This window comes from Stegastes partitus, unplaced genomic scaffold (assembly GCF_000690725.1).
Source record: "Stegastes partitus isolate 25-593 unplaced genomic scaffold, Stegastes_partitus-1.0.2 Scaffold174, whole genome shotgun sequence".
Taxonomy (NCBI): Eukaryota; Metazoa; Chordata; class Actinopteri; family Pomacentridae; genus Stegastes; species Stegastes partitus.
This window is the reverse complement of record NW_007577905.1, coordinates 606,055-631,922: the sequence shown is the minus strand read 5'-3', so window position 1 is coordinate 631,922 and position 25,868 is coordinate 606,055. Positions and strand designations below refer to the sequence as shown.

At 45.6% G+C, this 25,868-nt stretch overlaps 1 protein-coding gene across 2 annotated transcripts in view; it reads right to left on the bottom strand.

Moving 5' to 3' along the window:
• Positions 1-25,868, bottom strand: part of znrf3 (zinc and ring finger 3) — a 76,922-nt gene that overhangs the window by 34,555 nt on the left and 16,499 nt on the right. For both annotated transcript variants that reach the window (XM_008279884.1, XM_008279885.1), the window contains exon 2: positions 4,023-4,145. In XM_008279884.1, the coding sequence (XP_008278106.1) occupies positions 4,023-4,145 (123 nt within the window). The remainder of the gene's footprint in view (positions 1-4,022; positions 4,146-25,868) is intronic.

Here is a 25,868-nt window from a genome sequence, read left to right as displayed (position 1 = left end):
CAACACTGTTGGTGGCAAAGTGGCAGCAAAGTGGAGTGGGCTCTTGGGTTCAGTCAGGGGCCAGTCGGGTTGGGCGGGAGGGGGGCGGGGGCTGCTGAGCATGAGGCCAGACCAGGCGGGGAGAGTGAGTAAGAGTGGGCATAGTATCCGGAATGGGGCTGGGCATGGTGGCCTGGCTGGCTGGCTGGCTGACTGGCTGACTGGCTGACTGGCTGGGCAGCGTAAGCAGGCTGGCAGGGGGTAAACACTGCACTGTCTGGCCTGGCAAAAGCGGCGGTGCCAACGCAAAGCACCCAGCTGTGTTCGGGCCCGGGGCGAGGGTTTGTCAAGATGCAACAATGGGTTTTCCCTCCTCTAATTATAGTCCTGGCTGAATAAACACAGAGGAAACGGAGTGGTTTAGAGGTTGGGGAGGCTGGCCGGAGGCCAAAAGGTCACAGGCCAAGGTTCCTGCCATCCTCACTACAGTGTCCCTTAGCAAAACATCAAAGCCAGAACATATAAAAATGGCCAGCTCATTAGCGCTCTGCTTTGACTGGGTCCACGGAGCGGAAGGTGTGGGTTTCTCATACTTGGGGTGTCCTCGTGGCTCACTTGGCTAAGGCACACGTACCCACAACACTTGGGACCTGAAGCTGGCTCCGTCACAAACTGTTTCATCCATCAGTCTTATCTTACCTTTCCTGTCCCTCTCTGAAGCTCTTTTCAGACACTCTCCAGTAATCTGACGGCATCTGATGGCTTCATGTCTGAATGAGCACCCTGGTTACTAACTTAACTTATGCAACAGGAATCTTACCAAGTCGCAGCTGATAACATTTACCGATCACCTTCAATGCAACACGTCTGAACTGCATGTCGTTACATTAAGGGATACAGATATGATGAGCAACATGGTCCCAGAAGAACAAGTAGAAAGTCGTTCAAGGGAGTTCTGTTGTCTTTGTGGTTGCTTTATTACCACTGTTATAATTAAAGAAGGATCATTGAGTGGTAAACTTACTTATGGCTATACACTGTTATTTGGGCACTTTGATTAGCTTTCTATTAGTTCAGGTTTGTTTATTTGTAGCTACTTGAAACTTGATGCACTAACCAATCACATTTGGGCAAATGTTGCACACATACCAAGACTTTCTCTGTCACTGCCGTTGGGCATATTTAATAGAAGCCAAGAGGAACATTACATGAAGCCAGCAATTTATCCCTCAACAGTAACCCCCAGAAATTGAGCCAGCATGGAAAAAACTGCAGTTCCTCAAATGTCCACTTGAGGGTACCTTGAAATTGAGTCCACTTCCATTGACCTCCATGTTAAAGTGATCAACTTTACAGCAGAAATAAAGATGTTTACAGCCTGTGGTCTCTACAGCTGGTCTTAATTTCAAGAGGGGTGATTTTTTAATGAAAATTACTCACTTAAATTGTATTAAGAATCAAATTATGCATAATTAAGGGCGCAGTTGCTCCGAGGGACGAGTAAGTCCCATCCCAGAACAGTCCATGGTCTGCCTCAGTTCTACCCAGGCTCCACCTTTTTGCTCACTTTTGGATTAGCTAGGAACCAAGATGACAACTTGGAATGGCCAAACTGAGTTTCAAACTATTGGTGACATCACAAAGACGTCATCCATATTTTCATATTTTCTGTTAATATTCCATGTCTGAAAAGGTCTTTCGCTTGTAGTATAAAACGGTAATCTCATAACAATAACTGATGCCAGTCTTCCTGATGGAGCATCTTATTAAATGCTCGTGTTGCCATTCAATGCCTCACACAGGCTGATGCACCATGTTGCTTGTTTAGGAGAATAATCCACCAATTCAGCATTGCATTTCTATATCACTGTTTTAAAAAAACAGACTAAAGTTGATGCAGCAGAACTTGAGACCCTGTGATTTTTGTGTTCCATGCACTCTTCAGGTGGGCTATGCTAGTTGCAATTAATTGATATGATCTCTAGCCGATTGCACACCATTAAACATAAAGAGTGGAACCACGTCAGTTTCTACAAGAAAACTGTTCACGTGACAATTATAGCAGGCGTAGGAGGTGAACAGCAAATCCACTCTGGGATTGTTAACTGCTTCTCAAAGATGGACATGTCACCTCAATGACAATCATGTACCGATGAGCATCCATGACAACAATACGCTCATAATTACGGTCGAAGGGAAGCCGCTGAAAATCACGTTGGTTTTCAGTTCTCAGTGTCAGCACGCATCAGCAAGGTAGCAGCAACCACTACCAAAGAAAGTGCACCATTAGCATGTCTATGGCACAAGGGCTCCTTAAATTATGAATGGCTGCTCTCTTTCTGTCACTGGGAATGCACAGGATAAATGAGACTATAGCCAGGCCACCCCCCCCTCATCCTCCAGGGAATGTTGGTACATTCCATTAAGAGGAACACTTAATTAAAGCACGATAAAATACCACTCGGAGACTCCGGAGGGGTCTGGGCACCGGAGGGAGGGAGGATGGGGATAGAGGAGGGGCTGTGAGAGACAAGGCAGGGATTCAGTCCACCCTCATTCTCCCAGCAATGGGAAGCAAGAAACAAAATAAAACTAAATCATCCTTCCATGAATTGTCTCTGCGACAACAGAAGATCAAAGATAAATTCTTAAAAGGGTTTAATTAAGTACAAGGAGAAGAACTTAGCTTGAGTGCGGCAGAGGGGGGCCGTCTACATACACCAAACACAGAGCTGTCGGCACATTTTTTTGTCGTCATTCTTGGAGCCAAGAATCTCAACGGTTAATACACCTAGACAGCATTATCATCTATTTTGATCTGCACCCTCGAGATTTTTCAAAGATGGAGTTTACAGGCAAACAGTAATCCCATTATTATTCTTTCAGTCTATTCATGTCCCAAGAGGAGAAAACTGGCGATAGATTCAAATTAAAACCGAGGGTGTTCTGGGCCTTGAAAACTGCTGAGCAATTTTACCCTGAATGCGGTCAGACAATTTCCTAATAGTCAATAAATTAAGCAGTACATCTATAATGAGAATTGCCTCTCTGAATCCTGCCAGCAGGTTTGAAAGGCATGTTACGTTTAAAATGAAAATCACCAAATTAGCCCATTTGTCAGAGCCAGGAACAAAGAACTGTCAGGTTTTCTATTCTATCCTGTCTTCAAAAATGAACCAAACCTATGATTTTACACCATAGTTCATCAAAATCATTCTATTCTACATGTCTCATTTAAAATTGCCAAAAATAAAGTATTTGGACAAAAATAGATTCTGTTAAAGATTCTGTGTTTCTTGGTGCAATCCAGAGGTAATAAGTGCCGGGTATGAAAACGAATTAAAACTCAACATCTACAACATGTAGAGCCACCAAACTGTTTGAACAGTATTGATAAAACCTGTGGCCACTTGGAAAAATGTTGTACTTTCTGATTCCAGTTTTTTGTTTTGGTAAAACCCAAAGAAATGTAACTGTTTTTTTTTGTTGTTGTTTGCTTGTTTGTGGCGTTACAGCTTTGTAACACAGCACAAAAGACACATCTGAGGTCTTTCTACTTCTAGCCATGTCTGTGCTGTTTACATAGAGGTACAGGACTTTATATCACAGTAAAAATTCCACTTTGAATAAAAACGCCCAGAAACTGCTTGGAGTTCAGAGGTTACTGCCAAAAATATGGTCTCCTTTCACACAACTCATCAGATGAAGGTGTCAAAAACCCCAACTGTCGTATGTTAAACCGAAGTTGATTTCCATATTGCATGACTCAACGAACCCACAGCGGCACCCTGATACTTGCCATTAAGTATGCAAATAGAATACTTGTGAATGCAAAGTGATAAGTGATATTTTTCCCTGACTTCTTGTAGAGAGTTTAAGCTGTTGCTCTATGTGTGCAGTATTTCTGCAGCTATGCTACAATATTAGCTTTCCAACGAATATTTCATCCAGGGCTTGTAAAATAACCTGTAAAAGGTACGAGGGCAAATGTAGCTACTGATGCGCAGACACAACACAGAAAGTAGAAACAACCGGTTCTTTACCTTTCCCAGGACGGTTAGACAAATGGGGTCCAGCTCTGGTTGCTCCAGCTTCACCACTCCGACCCAGCCATACTCATACAGGTCCTCCTCATCGTTATTATTACATAGTCCCAAAGGATGCATCTGGAAAGAGGAGACAAATGACAGGTTAGTATTTAGGTCAAAGGTAATGAGTTAATGTGGTGACTGTGAGCAGCCTTGGCATTCAACTCCAACACCAATGATGCACCGAAACCAGAATCAAAGTTTTGCAAAAGCATGTCAAGCAAGTCTTAGATAAACATGTAATTTTGTGTCTTGAGCTCTTCACCCAACACTTTCTCATCAGCTTTGAGGGTCTTGGCAACAGTGGTTTATGAATTTGCTGTAGGCACGAGGCGAACAACTGGCTCAGAACTGCACTCATCACTCTTGAATACACCCCCAGCCCTTTCTAGGGAATATGCCAATTTATAATCCACTTGTCACCTATTTTCCATAATGAATTTTAAGAGCTTAAGAGCATTAGATGTCTGAACTATTCGCTGTGTGCTGCAAAAATCGTGCAGGATCTAAACATACACTGTAGCATTCCACCTGACCTCTCGAGAAATAGCAGCAGATGAGCAAAACCGGGATTTATATGCTTTCGTGGATCTGCTGATGGGGCAGATTTTTGCTGAATTTCTACTTAGGGAAAAGTGCGTTAAGTCTACTTCCAGTCTCACTGCTGCAAAATGATGAATGTTGCTGCCATTTCTATTGTGCTTGTGTATGCACGCACAATGACTGGGTACATTTTATCGTCTCTTAAATTAGAAAGCGGATGCTGATGTTTCAGACCAAAGCACAACAAATACAATCCATCAGACTATCTTCACATGTCCTCTCTTTACACTTAAGGCCACTAAATTGGCCCAGTTCTCTGCCAAAATGCTCTGCAGAGCCAGCACCTAGACAATGTCTTTAAGAAGATTAAAGGTAAAGAGACGGCAGACATCACAAACACTGACTCACTCCCCGAGTCCAAAACAACAAAGAGGTAGCGGGCTGCTTAATTTCAAAATAACAAAGGCATTTATCTCAAAGCACTTTCCTATTTTGCTCCAGTTGTCTTGGCTGGGGGAAGATTTTGAAGACTCTCGAGAGTAGCGAACTATAAGACAGTTTGCCACGTAATGAGAATAAAAAAAACAACAACACAATCTTTACTCCACAGTTTAAGCTTTATCTAAAGCTTTATCTAGTCACTAATCTTGTAGGATGACCTAGAGGCATCTGTATAAGAGCCCGCCAAATGTTGGATGTTACGGAGTAGGAAACTCTGATATATTGATTGGTACTGTTTATATATTAGGTTACAGTTATATTTAAGAAATAAAATGAACTTCAAGCAATGTATTTCACAAACTTGTTTGCAATTTACCATGAAGACAAAGCCTGACTCCACACCACCGACATACTCTGCTACATGTGCTGCAGATTGTACAGAAAGTATTGTAAACAGTGGAGCAGTAGTGGCTCTGCTAGAAAAACTATGTGACGACACAGTTTCTAAAACATCCCAAGCAACATTTTTCTGTATTATGTTCTGCAAAATTAAGTTTTCATATATGCCAATACAGTTATATCTGCCATTAGCCAGTCTCGGTCAGCTCTAATCTGTATCTGGAGTGAAGACAAAAGTAATACCATCACTTAAATGGTGCAAATTAAACACAAACCACAAGGAAAATGTAAGGAAAAAGTAGATTACAACTGCAGCTGTCAGCACTTCACTGGGACGAAATAATGACGTGTTCAAACAAGGATGGATTAAAACTGTAACCAGTCTGCAGATCCTGGATCCATTCCCCACCCTGGCAACAGTGCAAAGACAAGCTCCTGTATTAGCATTAAACTGGGCCAAAGTGACCTGCAGGCCACTTATCCTATTAACCCAATGACCACACCACTCCAATCAGCGAGCACTGTGGCGCCGAGCCTGAGGCTACGCTGGCCGCTGGGCCACTACTGATGACCCAAGATACCCTTCTTCCACCGCTGACCCCTGACCTCTGAACCCCACTTCATCACGTTGGGAGCAGGTTAGTTGTGCAGCGGGCCAATTGAAGAGATATTCAGAAAGCGCCCGGTCACTTCAGTGCCACAAGGCTGAAGGGTCAAGCCCCTGACCTGAAGGGGTTTTGGGGAGGACTTAGCTCATAGTAAGGGGGTCAGATGCAAATCAGGTGGACTATGGAAGAGTCATAGGGAAGGAATGTGGACAACGTGTGCCATTTTGGAGCTTCACGAAGTAGCATCTTTTCTCGATGAAATCTGACGACGGAGGCATCAGTTTTAACAGTGAAGAACTAAAGAAAACCATTTGCCTTCGGGGTATCAAAGTTGGGATGACATCTACGACTGAAGACGTATACATCTGCAGACGTACACGTTCCACATACATTCGCTCTTGGATTGTGAAATGCACCTTTACAGAAAAAAAAGCAGTCATCCTTGAATCCTCCTCCACAGACCTCCCACGCACTGACAAATGTGCGTATGATGAAACATGAAAGATTAAGCTCCGACGTTCAATCAGAACTGTTTGAAACACATCTATCACTCTACCAACGGAGCAAGGAAAGCCAAAGAGGGGGTCATCATACAGAAAGGCTCCTCAAAGACTCAAAAACACCTTTTCACAGATTCAGAGGATGCAGTCACCTCATCTTCCTGCATTTCACAGATTCACTGCGCATTTTCTTAAAGCTGCTTTTCCCTTGTAAACACAGGTGAGCAGAGCGCCGCTGTGCTCTAGCTGACTGCTTGGAAGATAGATATTAGCCTAGGGCTGGCAGGAGCAGGCAGGCAGCACAGGTATACATTACATACACATTTGGTATGATAATTTCAGAGCATGTTCTACCTCTCAGGTTTTGGAGGACACCAAAATTGAAGGGAAAGACAAAGATAAAAGAGCGTAACTGAGTCAGGTTTCCATTCAACCTGCCCCTCCCACATATCATCGCTCTGCAAACCGTAACAATCCTCCGGTGCATGCCGCACATCCCAGTCAACTAAGGTAACATTTTGTATCTCGTGTGAGTTATGCTGTGAGCGTGCTGCAAGGGAAGAAGCAGTGAGTGGGTGTAGGAGGGGATCTAAAGACTGACTCTGTGTTTTAGTCAACCTAACCAAGGACCAGGAAGTGGAGTGCTGCTTGCTGTGTGATTATGACCTCTCTCGCCTGCTTGTCTAACAGCTTGGATGGCAGTGGGGAGCCCCGCCTGCGCCCCTGGGCCCTGAACACTAGGCCATTGTGCGGGGGCTCTTGCACTCCAAATGGGACAGTGTTGTTGTTGTGGACCATGTTGTTATTTTAGAGGCTGGCCATTGCACCATTATCTCCACCACAGGGATTTTTCTTTTTTGTCAGATGTTGACGTAGGCGTTGATGGATGTGGGGATGAGGGAGCGAAAGGAAAAGGAGCTCGGTTTGGACGGCGATCTGGTGAAGTGGGTCACAGCTACTGGCCCGCGCACACAAAAGACTAACGAGCACATATGCAAACGTGCCGTCACACACACACAAACACACAAAATGACAGAGACTGTTCGCTCCCTTGTGTTCGCTCTTGTGTTCCAAACTGCTAGCTTTCCCCGCTAGGCCCCAAATCGCACAAGCTCAGCCCACTGGAAACACCCGGTTGTTCCACTTAGCTCCTCCGTCCGTACCGGTGGTTTGGGTGTAGGGCAACTGGCGCCCTCCGAGTGCCACAAGGGGGCGGCTCTGGTTCTGCCCCCGTCTGTCCTGCCCATGGGGGAGGCAGCCTTTCACATGAATATAATGTTACACAGGCCACACTCTCAATGAAATCCTGGCAGGGATTTGAACTCCACCTGCCACTCAAGACGGCCACACCCCCAGCAAACGTACCGCCCCTTTCTGGAAAACCACCTGTAGAGGAAGCTCCTGCTCGTGTGTGATCTTGTTATAATATAATAATAATATAAACAGTGATTCCTGCTTTAGTGTTGTAGTGATGTCTCCTGTTGAAGAAAGTCGAGTTTGCCCCTTTTTTTCTAAGCTAAGAGCGTGCACACAGTTGGTTATTTTATATTCTCCATCAACGCACTGTGATTTAAGTACAAAATGTGACCCTAAAGCTCATTATAACTTTGGAAAATGGGATGCGACATAATGAAACTCTTGGGTTTAGCTGAAACTTTCACTCTCATCCTTTATGGTCCAACAAGTGACCTGATAACTGTTGGTAATGGGATCAAAACAGGGCCTAAAAACTCCCACCATCACCACCCCGCTCTCCCCCGCTCTCCCTCTCCCCCACCACCACCACCACCTCCACCACCACTGGCTCTCAAAGGAAATCAAAATGCAAGTCACACCATCCAATGCCATTCTTCTCCGTCTGTCTGTGACACAATTCACTGAGCCTTTGATCATACAACAACCACTTCTACTGCCCCTCCTTTCCCTCCCCTCCCCTCTTGCCACACCCCCTTTTCCTATCTCCCTCCAAATTATTGGCGGCCCCGGTTACAGCCCCCCGTTACCCCTTCATCCCTCCTGCACGTCCAAAACAGTCGCCCTGCCCAGCCTTCACCACGCTGTGCTGCCCTTCCATGGAAGAGCCGGAGGTTTTTTTAATCTAGTGTGTTTATGTGCTTTAACGTGATAAAAAAGTACGAATGGTTGGCATAAAAAGTAATAATCGCCTTACTTAAGTTTTTAAAAATGCTGCCTTTTTAAATCTTCTCTCCAAACATCTGCAGTTGAGCATGAAAAATCCCCCGTGGTCCAAAAAAAGAAAGAAAACTTTGCGACAAAGCAGGAATTTTTCTAAAGTTTTCGCTTTTATCACCACCAGCCGAGAAAGTTTTGAGGGGAGAGGTTTGCTCGCAGCGTAGCAAAGTCTACAATTCCAAAAGGAGTTGCTGAATTGCATGTCTATTTAAAGTTTTACTCTTGCTGAGATGTGGTGCATACTATTGCTACGCATTACAACAAGGCGTCCTTGCTACGACACGCCAGGAGCTCAACACATCAAAGGCAAGTAGGTGGATTGAAGATGATCCCTGAGCTAAACTCAACTATACGTGATGCAGATATAGACTTGCCTGTACTGCATTTTCTTGAGACATCATTTCAGAAACCCCAATCGCCAATATTTCATCCAAAACTCTTCGTGTCGGCACCGAGGTCACGCGGAGGACGAGCTCCGGTCGCAACAATCAAAGCCGCTTTGTTGTCTGAACGCCAGCCGCAGACGATTTTTTTTACAAGGTGTTTTTGGTGATGATTAACCACACGGATCTGTTCGCTTGGTTTCCTTTTATACGTTTTGGAAGAAGAGCTGACATTTATTTCACACGCACACAAAATGTAGAAGAAGAAAAACCTGGGCACGACGCCAGTCCTCGCACCCACCTGCTTCCCCGGTGCCGTGCATGTGTTTACGTGTCTCGCTGTTTGGCGTGTGGAGAGCTTAGCGTGGAGCCTGAATCATATCATGGGTGACCGAGGGGTAACTCGGCGGCACCTCTCGCCGACCGTCCCGTCCGCTCGCCGTGAACTCGTTCACCCCCAGTTCCTGGAGCATCCCGCCCACCTCCCCGGAGCCCTTTAATTCAACCGACCCCTCCGACCTCCTCCGACCTCCTCCGACACCCCTCCTCACCGCCACCGCCACCAAAACTTTCCCCTCCCTGGCACTGCGCTCACAACTTCCCTTTGAATATGATGTAGGGGGGGAGTATTGTCAACTTCCTGGAATAACACACCAGCTTTGCCAACAGAGGTGGCGGGCGTGTACGTCTGATCACAGAGGTTCTCCTGGGACCAGTTGGTGTCTGTCAGAGTCACAACTCTCAGAGCTGTTTTGGAGTTTAAAAAAAAAAAAAAAAGTCTGAGTAGGAAGGCAACAGGATAGTCAAGACTATGAAATGCAAATATACACACACACAAACACACACACAGCTCCAGAGACTTAGACAACCTTGAGCCTTGTAGTACAGCTGCAGACATTCACACCATCTAGCAAATAATCTGCTTAAGAAATGTCAAAAGTATAAGGAAATAGGATTTGTGGCTCTTTCTTACGGCTTGAAATTATAAGCAGTGACTCGACACGTTTGGAAAAAACTGTCAATATGAAGCGAAACTTTTGAAATGTTGCATAAAATATTTTTTAAAAAAAGACGATTAGGCCTGTTTCCATTAATTGCGATTAAACTGGGCTGTGCAGTGTCATCAGAAGGTGGTCGTACAGGCGACATCGTCAGAAGAAGTCAGAACCAGAACCAGAGGCTCATCTTTTGATCCTTCCATCTCCTCCATCCTCCTGCCCGTGACAAGGAAATCGATCGTCATGTTGAAGGATGTCTCGTTTTTTTAAAATGCATCTCAAGGAAACCAGAGGAGCTGTAAGTGAGGATGCACAGGTGTGTCAAACTCTTTCCTGCACCTGTGATGTACTAAAAAGGCTCGACACACAGCTGGAATATACAAACCATTTTGGGGTAACATATACCACTCAGCCCTGTTATATATACAATATAATGTGCACCACTCTTGATTTGCATCGTATTCTTTTGTGTGTAACGCCTTAAATGTCTTGTTCTGCCACACTATGAATTGAATTAAAGGTAAACATATACTGTAAGCTGTCATGAGCACAGTCCTGCTCCTCTGACTGATGAGAAAATCCAGCGGCTGGCTATAACAACTGACAGACGATGCAGCTGTGGGATTTAATTGAGATATTTAAAACAACGGCTCTGAAGCAATGATGTCTCATTTTGTTAAACGCCCGTCACCTCAGCTCCTCCAGCCTCTTCCTCACCTCCTCCTCCTCCTCAGCTTTCATCTCCGGTGGGACGGACCAAGACGGGAGGAGAGGAGATGAGGATGAAAAAAAAAAAAGAAAAGAGAAAAACGGAATTCTTTCAAGTCAGCTCGTAGCGTCCATGTTTGATACCGTGTGGAGGCGAAGACGACAAAAGAAGCAGAAACAGCTCGTCAGTGTCGTCAGTTAAACCGTCGCTGTGTCAGAACCCATCATGTGGGTCTTTTTCAAAAAAGTCAAAAACCACCTCAAGAGAGTATAAAAACTTATTTTTTTTGCCATTTCCATAAACTTCTTCCAATGTGATGCTTCAAAATGTGCCCAGAAACACCGTATGGAAGCACAATTTTAAAGAACCTTCTTGCACATTAGCAGACAGTCACACCAGCAGGGCCTTTTTGAAACAACACTACAACCAGTAGACTTTTACATCTTTCTAACCAGTTTAGTTTGCATCCATCTGACAGTTAACAACCTGTTTGCATCTTAAATAGAATCTATGGCTCTCTGTTACAGCTTGAAATTACACTCTGTGGATAAATTATTGAAGTAGAAAATTCTTGCACTTGTATCAGCTGCAACTAATGATTCATCTTTCAATCACTTGGAGATGGTTTTTGAAGCTTTTACAGACCATCACGATCTCCCTGGTCAAATATAACCACTGGAACAGTAAAAACACAAAAGCAACAGGCCTAAACGACTGCAGTGACTGCAAACATTTTTATGCAGACCAACGCTTCGTTACGTAACATCCAGCGAACAAGCACAAAGCCAAATCACACAAACTGCCACGATGTCGACACTGAAGCAGCTCCTCCACCTGCCGCTTTGCTGCCACCTCCCTGACAGCACACTGCTGCGTGGTCAAGACGTAGTCGGCTTCCAGCGCCCTGCAGGGCACACATGGCAGCATGCTTTAACCAATTACAAACATGCTGCTGCTTAACCCCCCAACCCTCGTCTGCAAATGTGTCCACACACAGACGCACCAGCTCTCGGTAATAAGGACACAAATGACCTCTCTCTGCTCGCACACCTGCAGTAAACAAACAGATGAGGTGATTGTGCTTCACTTTGTCTACATGATGTGCAGCTCTTGAGAGCGAAAGTGGCACCTTTATTTAAAAAAAATGTGAGAAAAGTTCTTTCATGCAGACACACATACATACTAATGAAAGCTCGGTTGCCAGATCTGCAATAGAGCCTCATATATTGTATATGCATATTTCATCTACAAAGCTGCTAACTCGCTCTGAGTAATAACACGTCTGCACACGGAAACTAATGATTTACAGTAACACAGAAGCCCAACGCAACATGCACGAGGTGTAATTTTCATTCATAACTGCATGTTTACCATCACGATGGAAGCATGTATTTTGCAAGAAGTATGCAGCAAGTCACAACTGATTGACAGTCAGAAGTCAGAGGTCAAATTTTCTGAGAGTTTTGTCACCATCTGTTCATGTGAGATTCCTCTTCATCTCTAAACATCTCCTCTGCTTCATGATCACACCTGCAGCACAGACAGTCTGAGGAGCTCAGACATGGTGTTCGACAGTCAGCGGAAGGAAACCAAAGTGTGCCACTGGACCTTAATCCACATGATGGCCCGTGCGGAGCAGGCAAGGGCAAGGAGTCTCTCTTAACCGGGTCATTTTGGTTCAGTCTTTGTTAGGTTAAGCTGCTGGTGCAGGTTGGAATGTGTGTTTTTAACAGACCTCACCAGGAGGATTTACAGCGAGCGTCCTTGGATGCAGACAGGTTAGAGTTTCCACCAGTCTTAAGAAGTCTGGACAGGGATTTGTTTGTTTGTTTCTCAACAATTACACCGAATGGGCTTAAGGCTGAACTACTGGTCAAATATTGACCTTGAAATTGCATTAACTGTCTGAACCCCAAGCGGCTTCCTGTCACATTTGTCCATCACTGTGAGCTCATTTTGCACTGCAGCATGAAGTCCTGCACCTCTGTGGAAACAGCACAACCCTGACTAGAAGTAGACAGAACTGAACATTTCTAATTTGTTCCCGTACTATCTGCTCTGTGTGAACACAGTCTGCAGTTCGGCCTAAAGTCCCTGAATTTTGGACACATGACTGTTGGTGGCACCTGAGTCACTCATGGCTTTGTGGATGTATTGAAGAGTGCAGAATTTTTTGATTTTTGCAGAATCTGTTTAGTGCAATGGCAAATTTCTAAATGAGATATGCAGAATAATGTGATTTTGATCCAATATCCCAATTTGACCCTTATTTGGATCACTGTTCTGACAGATGAGGAGTTCAAAGATTGTAGGAAACCAAAAAAAATATCGATGATTCCTTCTGTTTAGACCATTTCTGGCATTGATAAGTGGTGTCATTTTGGTGATATGTTTTTATTATTTTTCAGGCAGTTTTTAAATGTCTATCTTTCAAATTTTCCTGTGGGTTTTGAAGTTCAGAGAGGAAAATAAACTTTTTTGGAGTAAAGAAATATGCTCTAATATTACACAGAAATCCACAAAGATATCAAAATTCCTCTCTTGCAAACTCACTGTGGTGCTCTCTGAGCTGTTTAATCAAGTTTTTTGCTCCGAAAAACTATCAGTCAGCATATTGGGTGGTTTGATTTGTAGCCGGTAAATAAAACACCTTCAAGCTTATTATAGATTTAATTCATTCACTTCATGTCACGCTATGTCAGGCAGTCGCTAAACAAAACTACGCATCTGGTAGTTTTCTTATCCTCCTACAAAGGTTCAATGTCAGACTGCATTGGGGAAGGAGGAGGAGGAGGAGGAGGAAGAGGAGGAGGAGGGAGAGCACAGGAAAGGAGCAAGAGTTTTGAATTGCAGCCTCCTATGTATAGCACGCACAAACAGACTCACAAACCCAAATGCATGCACTAACACACTTACATGCACACCACCTCCCCTCTCACTCTGGCAGTCACTCTTTGCCCCTCTCGGTCGCTCTCTGCCCCTCTTTCCCAGCACTAGAAATAACTTCAAAGAGCGCTGGTAGCCTTGAGGAGAGAAGGAGCGGGGATCCAGTTACAGGCGAGCAGCTGGGAGGGCCCTACAGGTGGGGCCGACACTCCTCCTCCTGTAACACTATCGCCGTAAAGGGATCCCTCTGCTTCTCCTCTCAAATAATGAAGACTTCCTCCCTTTTGTCTTCTCCTCTGGGACTAAAGGAACAATTAGCCCGGGCTAGTTTGGCAGCCATCTTTTATTTTTTGAACCAACTAAAAGTGGGAGTTTAATAAAAATGTAAAATAAAAAACACAAACAATTCTGAGAGCACTACATTTAATGACAATTTAACTAATGAAGCGTGTCGTTTAACCGAAAAGTTTTTTGTTTTTTCTTCTGTCAAGGCCATGCCCTAAGCCAGCCAGCTTTGTGATGCGAGCTTCAAAGCATCCGTCTGTTTGCCCCCCTCCTGCCCCGCCTCTCCTCGCCGTGCCCCCTCCTTAACCTCCCTCCAAAATCACCTCCACGCCATCTTCATAGCAACAGGCAAAGCAAACAAGTGTCATGGTTTCAGTGGGAGCGGGGGACGCTGGCAGAGGACACCTAATATCATGTAAATGTCCTGATATGTAGCACAAGGCACCGGGGGTTGACAGCTTTAACACTGAGCAGGACGCCGAGCTTGTGACTCTATTAACTCTCGGCGAGTGCATCCCGAAACCGTCAATGGCGTGTGTGTGTGTGTGTGTGCACTCAAAAGTCTCTCTGGTGTCACTTTCGGCTCTTCAGTCTTTAAAACCTAGAGTGACACGAACAAAGGACGGGCCGACAAAGTTCAGGGGTCAACATTGGGCTGGATGCCACCATTTTTTTCTGGGGAGGGAGGGGAGTGGAAACAACTGCACTCAGGGCATCAGATAAACAGCGAGCAAACATATTGTCCCCGTGTGCACGAAGGCCGCCGTCCTTACGAGGACAATTACCGAAGTTGGTGCATGAATTATTTGTCAGCATCAAGGTGCCACTGTGCATTCATTAGCATGACTAACAACAAGCAGAGAGACATGGGGCTCATTAATAAACAGTTCTATACAGCACACAGCCAGGACACGTGTTCTTTCTCCACAACATTTCTTACAAGATTTCACAATCAGGCGTTTCTTTCTGTCGCTCCCAGAGGCCACCTTCAGCATGCATCTGAATTAACAGGGAAACGCTGCCACTGCCGGAGTCCGACGTTTGTTGCAGCAACGCCCCAAACATCAGCTCCTGCTCATCTTCGCCATAAAACAAAAGTCGACGTCGCTGCTTAATGAGCCGTGATTAATGCTGCTGCGGGACGGTTGGCGAGTAAAGGAAGGGAGGCCGCGGGGCGAACATACCTGCTGCAGTCCGCCTGCTCCGTGTGTGTGTGTTGGAAGGGCTAAAGGGGGTTGAGGTTGCTAAAAGTGGACCGAGGGGAGGATTGCAGTCATCAACACCTAGGCTCTGAGTGGCCTTTGATGTGGCGCGGCGGTCTTTGATGGCCCCGGCCATGGAGGAATGTCGCTCTCCCTCCCCTACCCCGCCCCAAAAAAGCCTCCAGAGCTGAGGAATGCGGTGCAAGCTGCTGCTGCTGCTGCTGCTGCTGCTGTTGCTCAGCCTGCTGGAATGGGATTAGAGCGTAGGCCCATACTGCCCTCCTTCAACGCTCTCCTGCCCCATCCCCTTGAGAGCACAACATGGCGGCAGCAGTGTCCGGACCCCAAAGTGTGGCCAACTTGCACTTCCTCACGCGGGAAACATAATGCTTGTCGCCAGCAAAAACAACTTTCTAAGACTTTAAAGGATGTTGCTAAGAAATCTTTTCATTATCGGTTAACTTCAGGTTATTTTCCAATGTTCTGAAGCTCTACCAAAACAAATTAGGTGATATCATCATCGACAGATAAGGGTTTATGTTATCCAGCATGTGCAGATATAAAACTTTTCTTTTACAGGACATAATGCAGGAAAAGACGCCTGAGATAATTCAAGAGATGGCATCATCACATAGCTCCAGCTCCATTGTTCACAATCCTCTCAGCTCCATCTGCAGCTCATGCAGCAGAGTACACATCGCAGTTGAGCCAACAGTGGTGCGGAGTCGAGCTGCGTCTTCCTAACTGGTTGCTGACTAGTTGGTGAAGGACGCCGCTGTAAAGCCATGATAGGAGATGGAGAAAATAATGTCAGAAAATTGTGAAAACATCTAGATATTTAAATACCCAAAGCCCTGTTTAGCCCAACCAGCTAATGAAAGATATAGTTTACTGTCAGATAAGATGATGTGAGAATCTCCAATCACTGAACAGATTTGTTTTGTGCTGATAAACTTTACAGACCTTTGTACGCCACTCATATGTTAGAACGGGTCTTTAGCTACGGCTGGATGAAAAAGATTCAGATTTGATTTATGTTTTGAGTCTTTGCACGTAAAACCAAACTTTGCTCAGAATCCGACATCTGCACGACAATCATCAAATCACATCACAATATGCGTTTGCCAACAGTTGATAACAGACATGACAGTAATCCGCTGGTTCTTTCCTCAGCACGGTGTTTTTTTGATTTAACCAGGCTCCATGTGAAACTATGGATTTACACTATGTGGGCGTGGAGGCAGAGGCGGCCTGCGGAGATCTAACACGTCCAAGACGAGCTGCTGGCGCGCAATCAAAAGCTGCACCTAAACCCTGATGCTTTGAGATATTAGATTAAGGGGATGGAAACACTTCAGATGACCAAAGTCACTTGCCAAATATGCACAGCAGCCCTGCCGCATCAAAGCGGAGCGCCGAACATGAAATCAGAGCGACTGCGGACGCTCGGTTGCGGCGGGAGATGAGTGTTGTAATCCGGCTGCTCTTAAAGGGGGAGGCAGACGGGGCTTTCTGCAAAAAGGTCAGGTTCATTTTGTCCTCACACACACTTAATGTAGTGAATGACCTTCCACACGACAACTGCACAAACAAGCCATTTTGGCCTCGCATGCCAGCGTGGCTGCACGAGGCCAACGTGAACGCAGCGTGTTTGCTGAGGACTGCAGCTCCTGGCCAGTGAAAGTTTAGAGGAATGTGAACTGGACTTACAGTACCAGCACATGTTCACACACTTAGATGTACGCAGACGGTAGGTTTCATATAATAAGAGCTGCTGATGCTGCTGCTGCCGCCTCCCCTCCTCCTTACCTCGGCTTCCCCCCGTGGCCACAGGGTTTGGGGAGGGAGAGAGGCAAGGTGGAGAGGCAGCACAGCATTAGTGCTGGTTTCAGATTTCGGCCGCCTCCGACTTGTTTTCTTTAGGAAACACTTACTGGCGCTCCGAGCACACCAGAGGAAGCGCTCACCTACATCACTTCCAGGTCGGACGGTTGAGGTCGCGCTGCACTCGGGGGACGGAGATGAAGAGCGGGGGCACCGCTAAACCACATGTGGAATGTGTTAAGTGTCACCAGCAATTAACCTCATGATTTTGTTTCAAATGTACCGACGTTTAAAGAAAAACAGGGAGGAATAAGTGGCGAGGACGGGGAGGGGGGGGGGAGGTTTGAGAGATTGATTTTCCTTGTGAAAACTGGCGCACGTAGAATCAGCCCCTGACAGTTTCCCAAGTCTTTTCTTGGCTTGCTCGCGGCTTCTCTTTCCCCTGCCCCTCTCTTTCTCTCGCTGGCTCTCTTGTTTCTGTGAATGGCTGCACGATCACCTTTCACGACAACCTGGAGGGGGGAAACAGGAGGAAAGCGCGATCCAGGAGCTCGAGGCCCTCTGAGGAGCTAATGATATTCCAGAGGAAATGAGAATGTGAATAAACAAAAGCGGGGGCCACTTCCAGGAATAATGTGAAACATGGAATTAGGGGTGCTTCGATGGGGAGCGGGGAGTCGTCGTTGGGCTTCCTACTTGTATTCCTTAAGGGAAAACCTTGATGGCAAGAACAGAAGCACCGGAAGCTATTTGGATGCTCTCCAAACCGCCGATTGCTTTGTCTTTGTCGCAGCTTCAAGGATAAGACGAGGTCATGCAGGTTTTTCACACGGGCGCAATGTACATGCAGTAAATGCTTTGTGTGGTAAAGTTTGACGGCATATTTGAGCTATGTTTGAGGTACTTTAGAAACAGTTTGGCCACCAAAGTGCACTGACAAATGAAGTCTACTTAACCTCCTGAACCCCCAAAACCTGCCAGCGGATTTAAAAAGGCATGTTAGCTTTAGAAGAGAAAACGGTTTAAATCACACCATTTATCAAACCCTCCAGAAACAGGAACATTTACAATTTTGAGAAGGTTCTTGAACTACTCGTCTGCCTATCAAGTCAGGAAACAACCAAACTTCTGCAGTGCCCATTTTAAAAAATTTGCAGAAAATATACAGTTTGTAGGAAACGCATTCTGTAAAAAACAAAAAAATCTGTGTTTCTCTGCACAACCATGAAGGCCTGAGTGGCTCAGCTGCAACCAACAGTCATGTGATGAAAATTCAGGACCTGGTCTGAACTGCAGGCTGTGTAGAGCGGATAAGAGACGAACAAAGACTGTTAAAAAAAAAAATAAATATCTACAGTCCCCATTTTGAACAGTATTGGTAACACTTGGAAAAAAAATACCAAGAAACTGCTTCGGGTTTAAAGGGTTAAAATGGAGCAATTCTCATGTTATCAGTACTCTCAAATATCAACATTGGCCTTGAAGATGCAACACAACATACCAGATGGACAAATATCAGCAGCAATTATCATTTAAGTCCTTGACCAAGAGAATAGCCAAATGTTTTATCTCAGCTCCACAACTGGGAGGAATGTCTTCTTCTTCCATCATTGATTAAGTGAAGGTTGACGTTTGGAATTTCAGTTGCAGTCACGCTGAAGACGGCATTTCAGAAAGGATTAATAGTCGTCATCAAGAAAGCAGAGAGCAAACTTTTGACTCCAGTTAAACTTTGGACTAAACTTTTCTTATTTTTACGTCTGTGAAGCTTTCATTTTTTTGAAAACAGCGGGAGGTCTGCGACAAGAGCGACGCTGAAGGCACCAGGACGGACCAGCAGGCAGGTTTTTTTTTTTTTAATGCCACCTCCTGACTTGAAAGCTGCCGTCATCGCTGCATGTGTTTTGTGAGCCTCTCCCTGTGCTTATTCTGACCGGCGATCAGGTTAGACAAGTCCCTCTATTCAGAGCTACACAGCAACACTGATATCCCCAAAGAGAGGGAGGAGGAGGTGGAGAAGAAGAAGAAGAAGAAGAAGAAGAAGGGAGAAAAAATCCTATCTGAGAGATTAACTGGCAGCACCCAGCCGAGCCGGTGCTGGGTTCACTGGCTCACTGGGTCCTATCTTACCCACTAGTCTCTTGTTCTAAACCAAAGCATGTCTTTGATACTGGGCTAGAAGGAATCTGGAGGCGTTACAGGTTTCTTTTGTGCTTTGCGCTGCACTGAGTCTGTGTGTTTGTGTGCCAAGGCTGGGATTTCTTTTCTTTACTCCCCCCTCCTCCCCGGCCTTCCCTCCTCCTTTCTTTTCCTCCCTCGTCCCTCTGCCTTCATCTCCTGCTCCCCTTCCCCCATCACAAACACCAAATCATAAACATTTTCTCTCTTCACTTTTTTTTTTAAAATCACAAACTTTTATGTCATCCGAAAGCTAAAACCAACCTGCCGTCCCCGCGGATCAAAGCAACCGAAAGGTGGTGACCGCTTCTTCATCGGAGGAGTTTTGAAGGGTGGATGAGGAAGGGGCGGGATTGTGGAGGGCAGGGGAGGAGGGGGTGCAGTTGGGGTTGTGTGGGTGAGGTTTGACTCCCCTCGGAGATTTTCTTAAACCCATTACATCAGCTTTTTTCTGCTTCATGGGCTCCAAGTCCGGGGCTTTTGTGAGGGTAGAAAATGACCTAAATTGACATTCAGAGTGGTTGTGGTTGGTTAATTGTGGCCAGACATTTTTGGCATAAATAAAACAAGATTCCAGAGGCCTTCTCCTTTAAGCCTTTTATGGATCCTGCTTCTTTGTAAGCGCGGCCTCCAATAAATGTAAAGTGGTCGTACCCCCCAAACCACGTGAGCTTTCTCAAATACGCTTAAAACCTAGCAGATCAAAAGGGGGAATGTGCGCTATCAGAGCGATTTAAAAAAGTGAGAAACCGCTCAACACCCACGCTGTGATTCAGCTTTTGAAGAAACTTATACAGATCTCACCAACTGTGCAGCATCTCTGTGTTGTGAGTGGCCAAAATATCAGAGTGCATCAGCTTTGATCGGCACAAAGAGGCTGTCAAAGCGGCACATCCGCACGCCGAGGCTCGCTTTCACTTAAAAAGGCGCATGTTTTTCCTACAGATATGATCGCAGAAGTTGACGTTTTTGAAAAAGCGGTCAACGCAAGCTTGTCTCCGCACAAACGGGAGAGTAGAATCAAGAGAAAAGTGTGAAATAAGAAATGATGCAGCAGTCCTGCTAAGCTCTACCCACACATTCTAATCAAAAGGCTTCACAATGGCTGGCCTAAAAAACATAAAAGAAAAAGGAGAAATTCAAAAGAGGCCACTTGCTGGTGCCGGGCAAACTGATCAGCTGCACATAGACTGTCAAAAGCTAGTGGGAATGTCAAAAGCACCACTGATCTCTCTTTTTCTCCCCTAATGTGATCAAACAGTGGTTTGTTCCCTGGAGGAGGTCAAAGAAAGAGAGGGAGAGAAAGTGAATGGGAGCTTTGGTGCACCATAGGAAGCCGGCCACCAGCAGCATAACCAAGCAGTGAGCACAAAACAACATGCTGTCTCTCAAGCTTTCTTTCAGTTCCACGGCGAGGGGGAAAAGAAGAAGAGTGGGCCGAGGAGGAAAGAGTGGCTGGGCAAACAGTGAGGGGTAAGGGCTCAAAGAGGCCTGGTTGCCCGGGTGAGGAGAACCCACCGCTCCAACAATGTCCAGATCAACCGTCCGGCTTTGGGCCAGGCCCCGCAGAGGTGCGCTCCCAGTGCGCTTAGAGGTCAGTGGCACGGACAAAAGGGAGTGGAATGGCCTGAGCCTGGCAGAGCAGCAGCTGGGCTCTGGGTGGAGGTGTGTGCACGAGGATGAAGCGCACCTCTCCCTAAGTCATCTGTGAAGCTGCACAAGAGGAGATGCAAAGTGTGTCGTTTTCAAATTTCCTATTAATGAAATTCTCAATGTTCCACCGCACAGAAACCCAGAGGTCTTCTGGTGCAACAGGTCGATGTTCTGAGCATCCGATTGTCACACCAACCAGACAATCTGTTCCATCCCGTTCATACAGCATGGCAGACGGCTCTAAATACTACCCTACCCATAAGCCTCGGCTCTGCACTGTTGCTATGGAGAGGAAGCTAATCGAGGGCACAAACCAGAGCTGTAGCAAATCTATCAACAAAACAGTCGACGGATTCATCCAACATTGAGCCACATGTATATATGACTTGATTTAAAAAGCTGAACGTTTTAACAGGTTTTGTCAGAACACAACGTTCTGATCACCAGTGCATCATGGGAGACGTAGTTTCTTTGCTGTTTTTCGCAAACAAGGCTCACACCTTTGACGATTTAATTGAGGAATTAGCTGCTCATCCTCATAGAGATTCAAGAGTTTATTTCCCATTAAAGCCTTGGAACTGCTCCAACTGCAAGTCACCATCTACGCAGACTTCCACAAGCTCGGATGCTCCACATAAACTCCTCCTATTTGCAACTCTAAAGCATCCAGCTCAACTTTTTTCTCTCTCTCTCTCTCTCTCTTTTTTTTTTTTTGCCAATTTCAGTTACCATAACGATGCGGCCACACCTCCTTTTGGCTGCTTGAAAAACAGTGTGTGCACACACAAGCCTACACACTCACTCACTGTCCCTCCACATACACCAATAAAAGGGGGGTGGGGCCGCGGTGGTGATCGGACAAACACTGTTCTTGGACCTCTGCCGAGCGGGGCCATTGTGCAGGCGCGCAGTAAAGAGACAGAAGAGAAAGGTTGGGGAGGGGTGGGGGTGGCGCTGAGGTTGCTTCAATGGCTGGCTCCATCAGTGGGTGGAGATAAAAAGCAGAAAGGTGCCAAGTTGAGGCCTGGTGGAGGTGCAGGAAAACGCAGCGGCAGGTTTTAGCAGGTGAGGTGGGATCAGGGGAAAGATATGTGTGTTTTCTGTGAAGGTTTAGCTGCAGATAAGTACGATTCCAAGTTTTGTTGCAAGTTGGTACAAAACCCAGATCTGTGTAAATCAAACCAAACACTCGGTTAGCTGTTTGGCTAATTAGCACATATAACATGTCATTAACTTCCGTCTTTGTCCAACTGAGTCACGGCCCAGAATACTTCATCTGAAATATTGCAGTTATGATACAGATATGATCAAATACTACAGACCCCGAAATCCACTGTGGGCTGTTTTTTTTGCTCCGGTCACATTTTTACTCACTGTGGGCTCATTTTTCACTGCAATATTAAAAAGTCCTGCACCTTTAGAGGAACAGCAGCATAACGATGTCAGAAATCTTGAAGAAGACGAAGGAAAAACAAAAGTTCTTTGATTTCTTTTTTTTTTTTTTTAAACCTGGAATTGAGAAATGAGACATTTTTCCAAGTGCCTACAGGTGTCACTAACACTGGGGGGATGGTGGCTCTACTACAATCTGTATTTTACTACTTACATTTTTATTTGTTTCCATACTTGCTTCCTATCTGCTCTGTGAATACACATCCTGCAGTTCAACCAAGTTAAACTTCCTGAACTTTTGTCATGTGACCGTTGATCACAGCTGAGTCACTTCCTTGTTGCACAGATTTGCTCAGATTTGCCTTTTGGTTTGTTTTTACAGAATCTGGTTAAAACAAACTGTTGATTTTTGACTGAGGCATACAGAATAAAGTGATTTAGCTGATATATTATGATTTTACATTTTGAACATGGTCAAGTTTCGCAACGGAAAAGCATGTCACAGATGCATAAGTTTCTGTTTTTACAGGCTGTGTCTCGGATAAATAGTGTCACTTTTCTAAAGATTTTGGGGTTCAGAGGGTTAAATAGTGAGAATTTCTGCCAAAGGACAAATCGCCCAGAAAAACTGTCCTCGTATGTGTGTTATCCAGACTGATAGGGACACTGTATCTGGACAGACGGGTCCCTGTGGAGTAATCTGGCTGATCGGACGCCACACTGTGATCTCTCTCCCTTAGAAAAATGGCACATAATGCTCTTGCGCTGGTGTATTCTTTCTTCAGCCACCTCAGGGCCACATGAACTGAACGTCTGGGTGTGGATCTATGTCACCCGACCATTCAGTCTCAACCCACAGCGCTGCCTGAGGAAAGGATTTCATACATTCCACTCAGGGAGGGGATGTGCTTCACATTCTCCTATTTAAGTGGCTTTTGATTATCAGGACTTCATAAAACTGAATTTAACAACAACCATAAAATAACATACCCTAACTGCCATAAAAACCAACCATTTAGCACAGACTGTATGTGAACCCCCCTCTCAGTAGCACATCACTGACCATGCCTTTGTCACTCCACCCCATGAATGTATATTTGTGTCCTGGGCAACAGAATATTTCCCTTTCTGCAGCAGCAGTGAAATAAATAGTGTACTTGAGGGCATGAGCGTGAAAGAAAAGTAAATTCTAATTGGTGTGGAAATAATTCCATTACCATATAGCTCCCTATAAAGGGCGATTTGTTCTTTTGATCACCCCAGAGAGTGTTTATGAAGTCACTGTGGGATCAGCCTGGGCCCAGGGGCAAGGCCAGCCACTAGAATTCCTCCGAACATTTGTTTAGCAGCAGGCCGAGTGCAGAGCGGTGCACAAACGCAGTATTGTTCCTCCCGTTCTCACTGGTTGCGCTGCCAGAGGTAGGAACTGCCGGGGCCGGAGAGAGAAAGGGGAAGGAGGGCTGTGGGGTTGAGGGTTGGGAATAAGCAGACCCTGGGGATAACCGCCGCTTAAGAGTTAAACATCAAACCTGCTTTACACACAAGCATTTCCTGTCAGCAGCGTCAGTGGAGGCACTTTGAAAAGGTAACGGCCAGCATCTAAAGATCAGGTCATTTCACAGTTGAAAGGACCGTTCCATCGCCGAGTGGTCAGAGCCCCTCCTCTGCTCGGCCTCCCATGCCTCTCTTCAGCACGTTGTGGCTAATAAATTATACAATTGAAGCCAACAAGTTCTTCCCACATCCACACATTTGTTTGGCGACAGTTGGAAGAGGTTTATCTGCCCCAGAGTCCATGACTGTAGTGTTATAAACCCCTGGGGATCCATGTTATTTGATTTGTTTTTTATTAGAAACAAGGAACCACTTAGCTGGCTGTGACCTCTGGGGCATTTGGCTCCACATCTAAGAGGATTGCAGGTTGCAAGTCCTTTACTGGAAAAGGGGGCGGCCATGTCAAATACTGCCTCTAGAGACAAAAATCAAGCTGAAAAAACGATGTAATTCAGAAAGGATGTCACAGAAATGCCAACGAGCGCTTTCTCCACAAGCCAAATGTTGGACGCTCAGGAATTTTGCAGATGTGGCAAATGCAGTATGCTGAATATTAACCATGCGATGTAGCACAATCTCTATAAATATTTCATATTAAAAGGGTGGTTTGAAGTTTTGCTGCGTGATTACGTGATTTATTTTTCAGATCGAGGCCGCAGGAGCAGGCGAGGCACTGACCAAGCTAGACTCCATCCCTTTGATGGGCAATGCAGACCCCTTTGAGACTCACAATCAGCGTGACGAAAATATTGAAAGGACAGAGGAGGACGAAGGGTCAACGAAGGTCCGTCTGTCGCTGCTTCAGCTGAAAATTATCATACGTCCCACCACGACACCTTGAAGATGAATGCTTAATTCTGAAGAGCCAAGGATGATGAATGCTAAAAGAGGACGAGTGGACATTCAAATAGCCTGGCAAGTCGGGCCTATTTTTGCATATGTAATTCCACTGCAGCTATGGGTCAAGACCTCTGGGTCCTTAGGAAAGAATGTGTGACTTGAAATGGGAGACCAAAAGGGCTTCTTGCATCCCCTGGCCTCCCAGCTGGGAGGACAGCATGCGGATCAAAGAGGCTCTGTGAATCTTCAAGAGGGCCGATCGGGATCGACTGGGAGGGCATGTGAAGGGTCTGAGAGAGCTCCCGGTCCTCATGCATCGCGTGTGGAAGCCCCATCTCCTCCTCGGACTGTTTGCAGCTTGTTTTATTAATAATTCAAAAAACATGAAAAGGCCACAGCTCGCCTTCAGCCATGAAAGTCCCCGGGGCGTGCTACTAGCATGTTGGAGCGTGAGTCACACAGTCCAGTGAGCAGTGTGTTTACCTCACGTTTGTCTTGGCCAGCTGAGCGCTGCTGCATTAGAGCAGAACGAGGAGTGATGAAACCTCTTGTGACGGCCGTGGCGGCTCCTTCTCTTCCAAAACGGCCTCCCGGACTTCACTAGATGGGCCCCGAGACTCGAAGGCGGCACCTGAACGCTACGTCTCAAAACCGGCTAAGAGTCCAGTCAGAAATCACACCTTTCCCGTCACTGCTCACATGCTGATTTCTAACATCTGCGCTCAACAAAAGCTCATCATTCTTTGATAAACAAACCATAAAGTTGCAGATTCAAACACACTCATGTAGTGGAAACACACTTAGTACATTAAACTGTTGCTCTTCAGATGTGACTGGTATCTGTTATTGGCACCGATGCCATCTTTTGGATTAACTCTGAAGCCCAAGCAGTTTCTGCAGTTTTTGCTCGTCTCACGTTGTTACTTACTGTCGGCTCATTTGCAATAGAAAGTCCTGCACCTCTACGTAAACAGACCAGCCATCAGCTGACGTATAGAGAACCCAAAAATGTCTTTTGTGCAGCATAACAAGGATAAAACATCACAAATAATAAAACATGAGAAACTAAAGTCAAAATGTTTCGATTATTTTGTTTAAAAAAATGGTGGAATCAACATGTGCAACCTTTTTCCAGGTGCATCCAATACATGCAAAAATGTGAACTCCACATACTAAAGACATCTAACTACTCACATGTTTATTTGTCTTCATA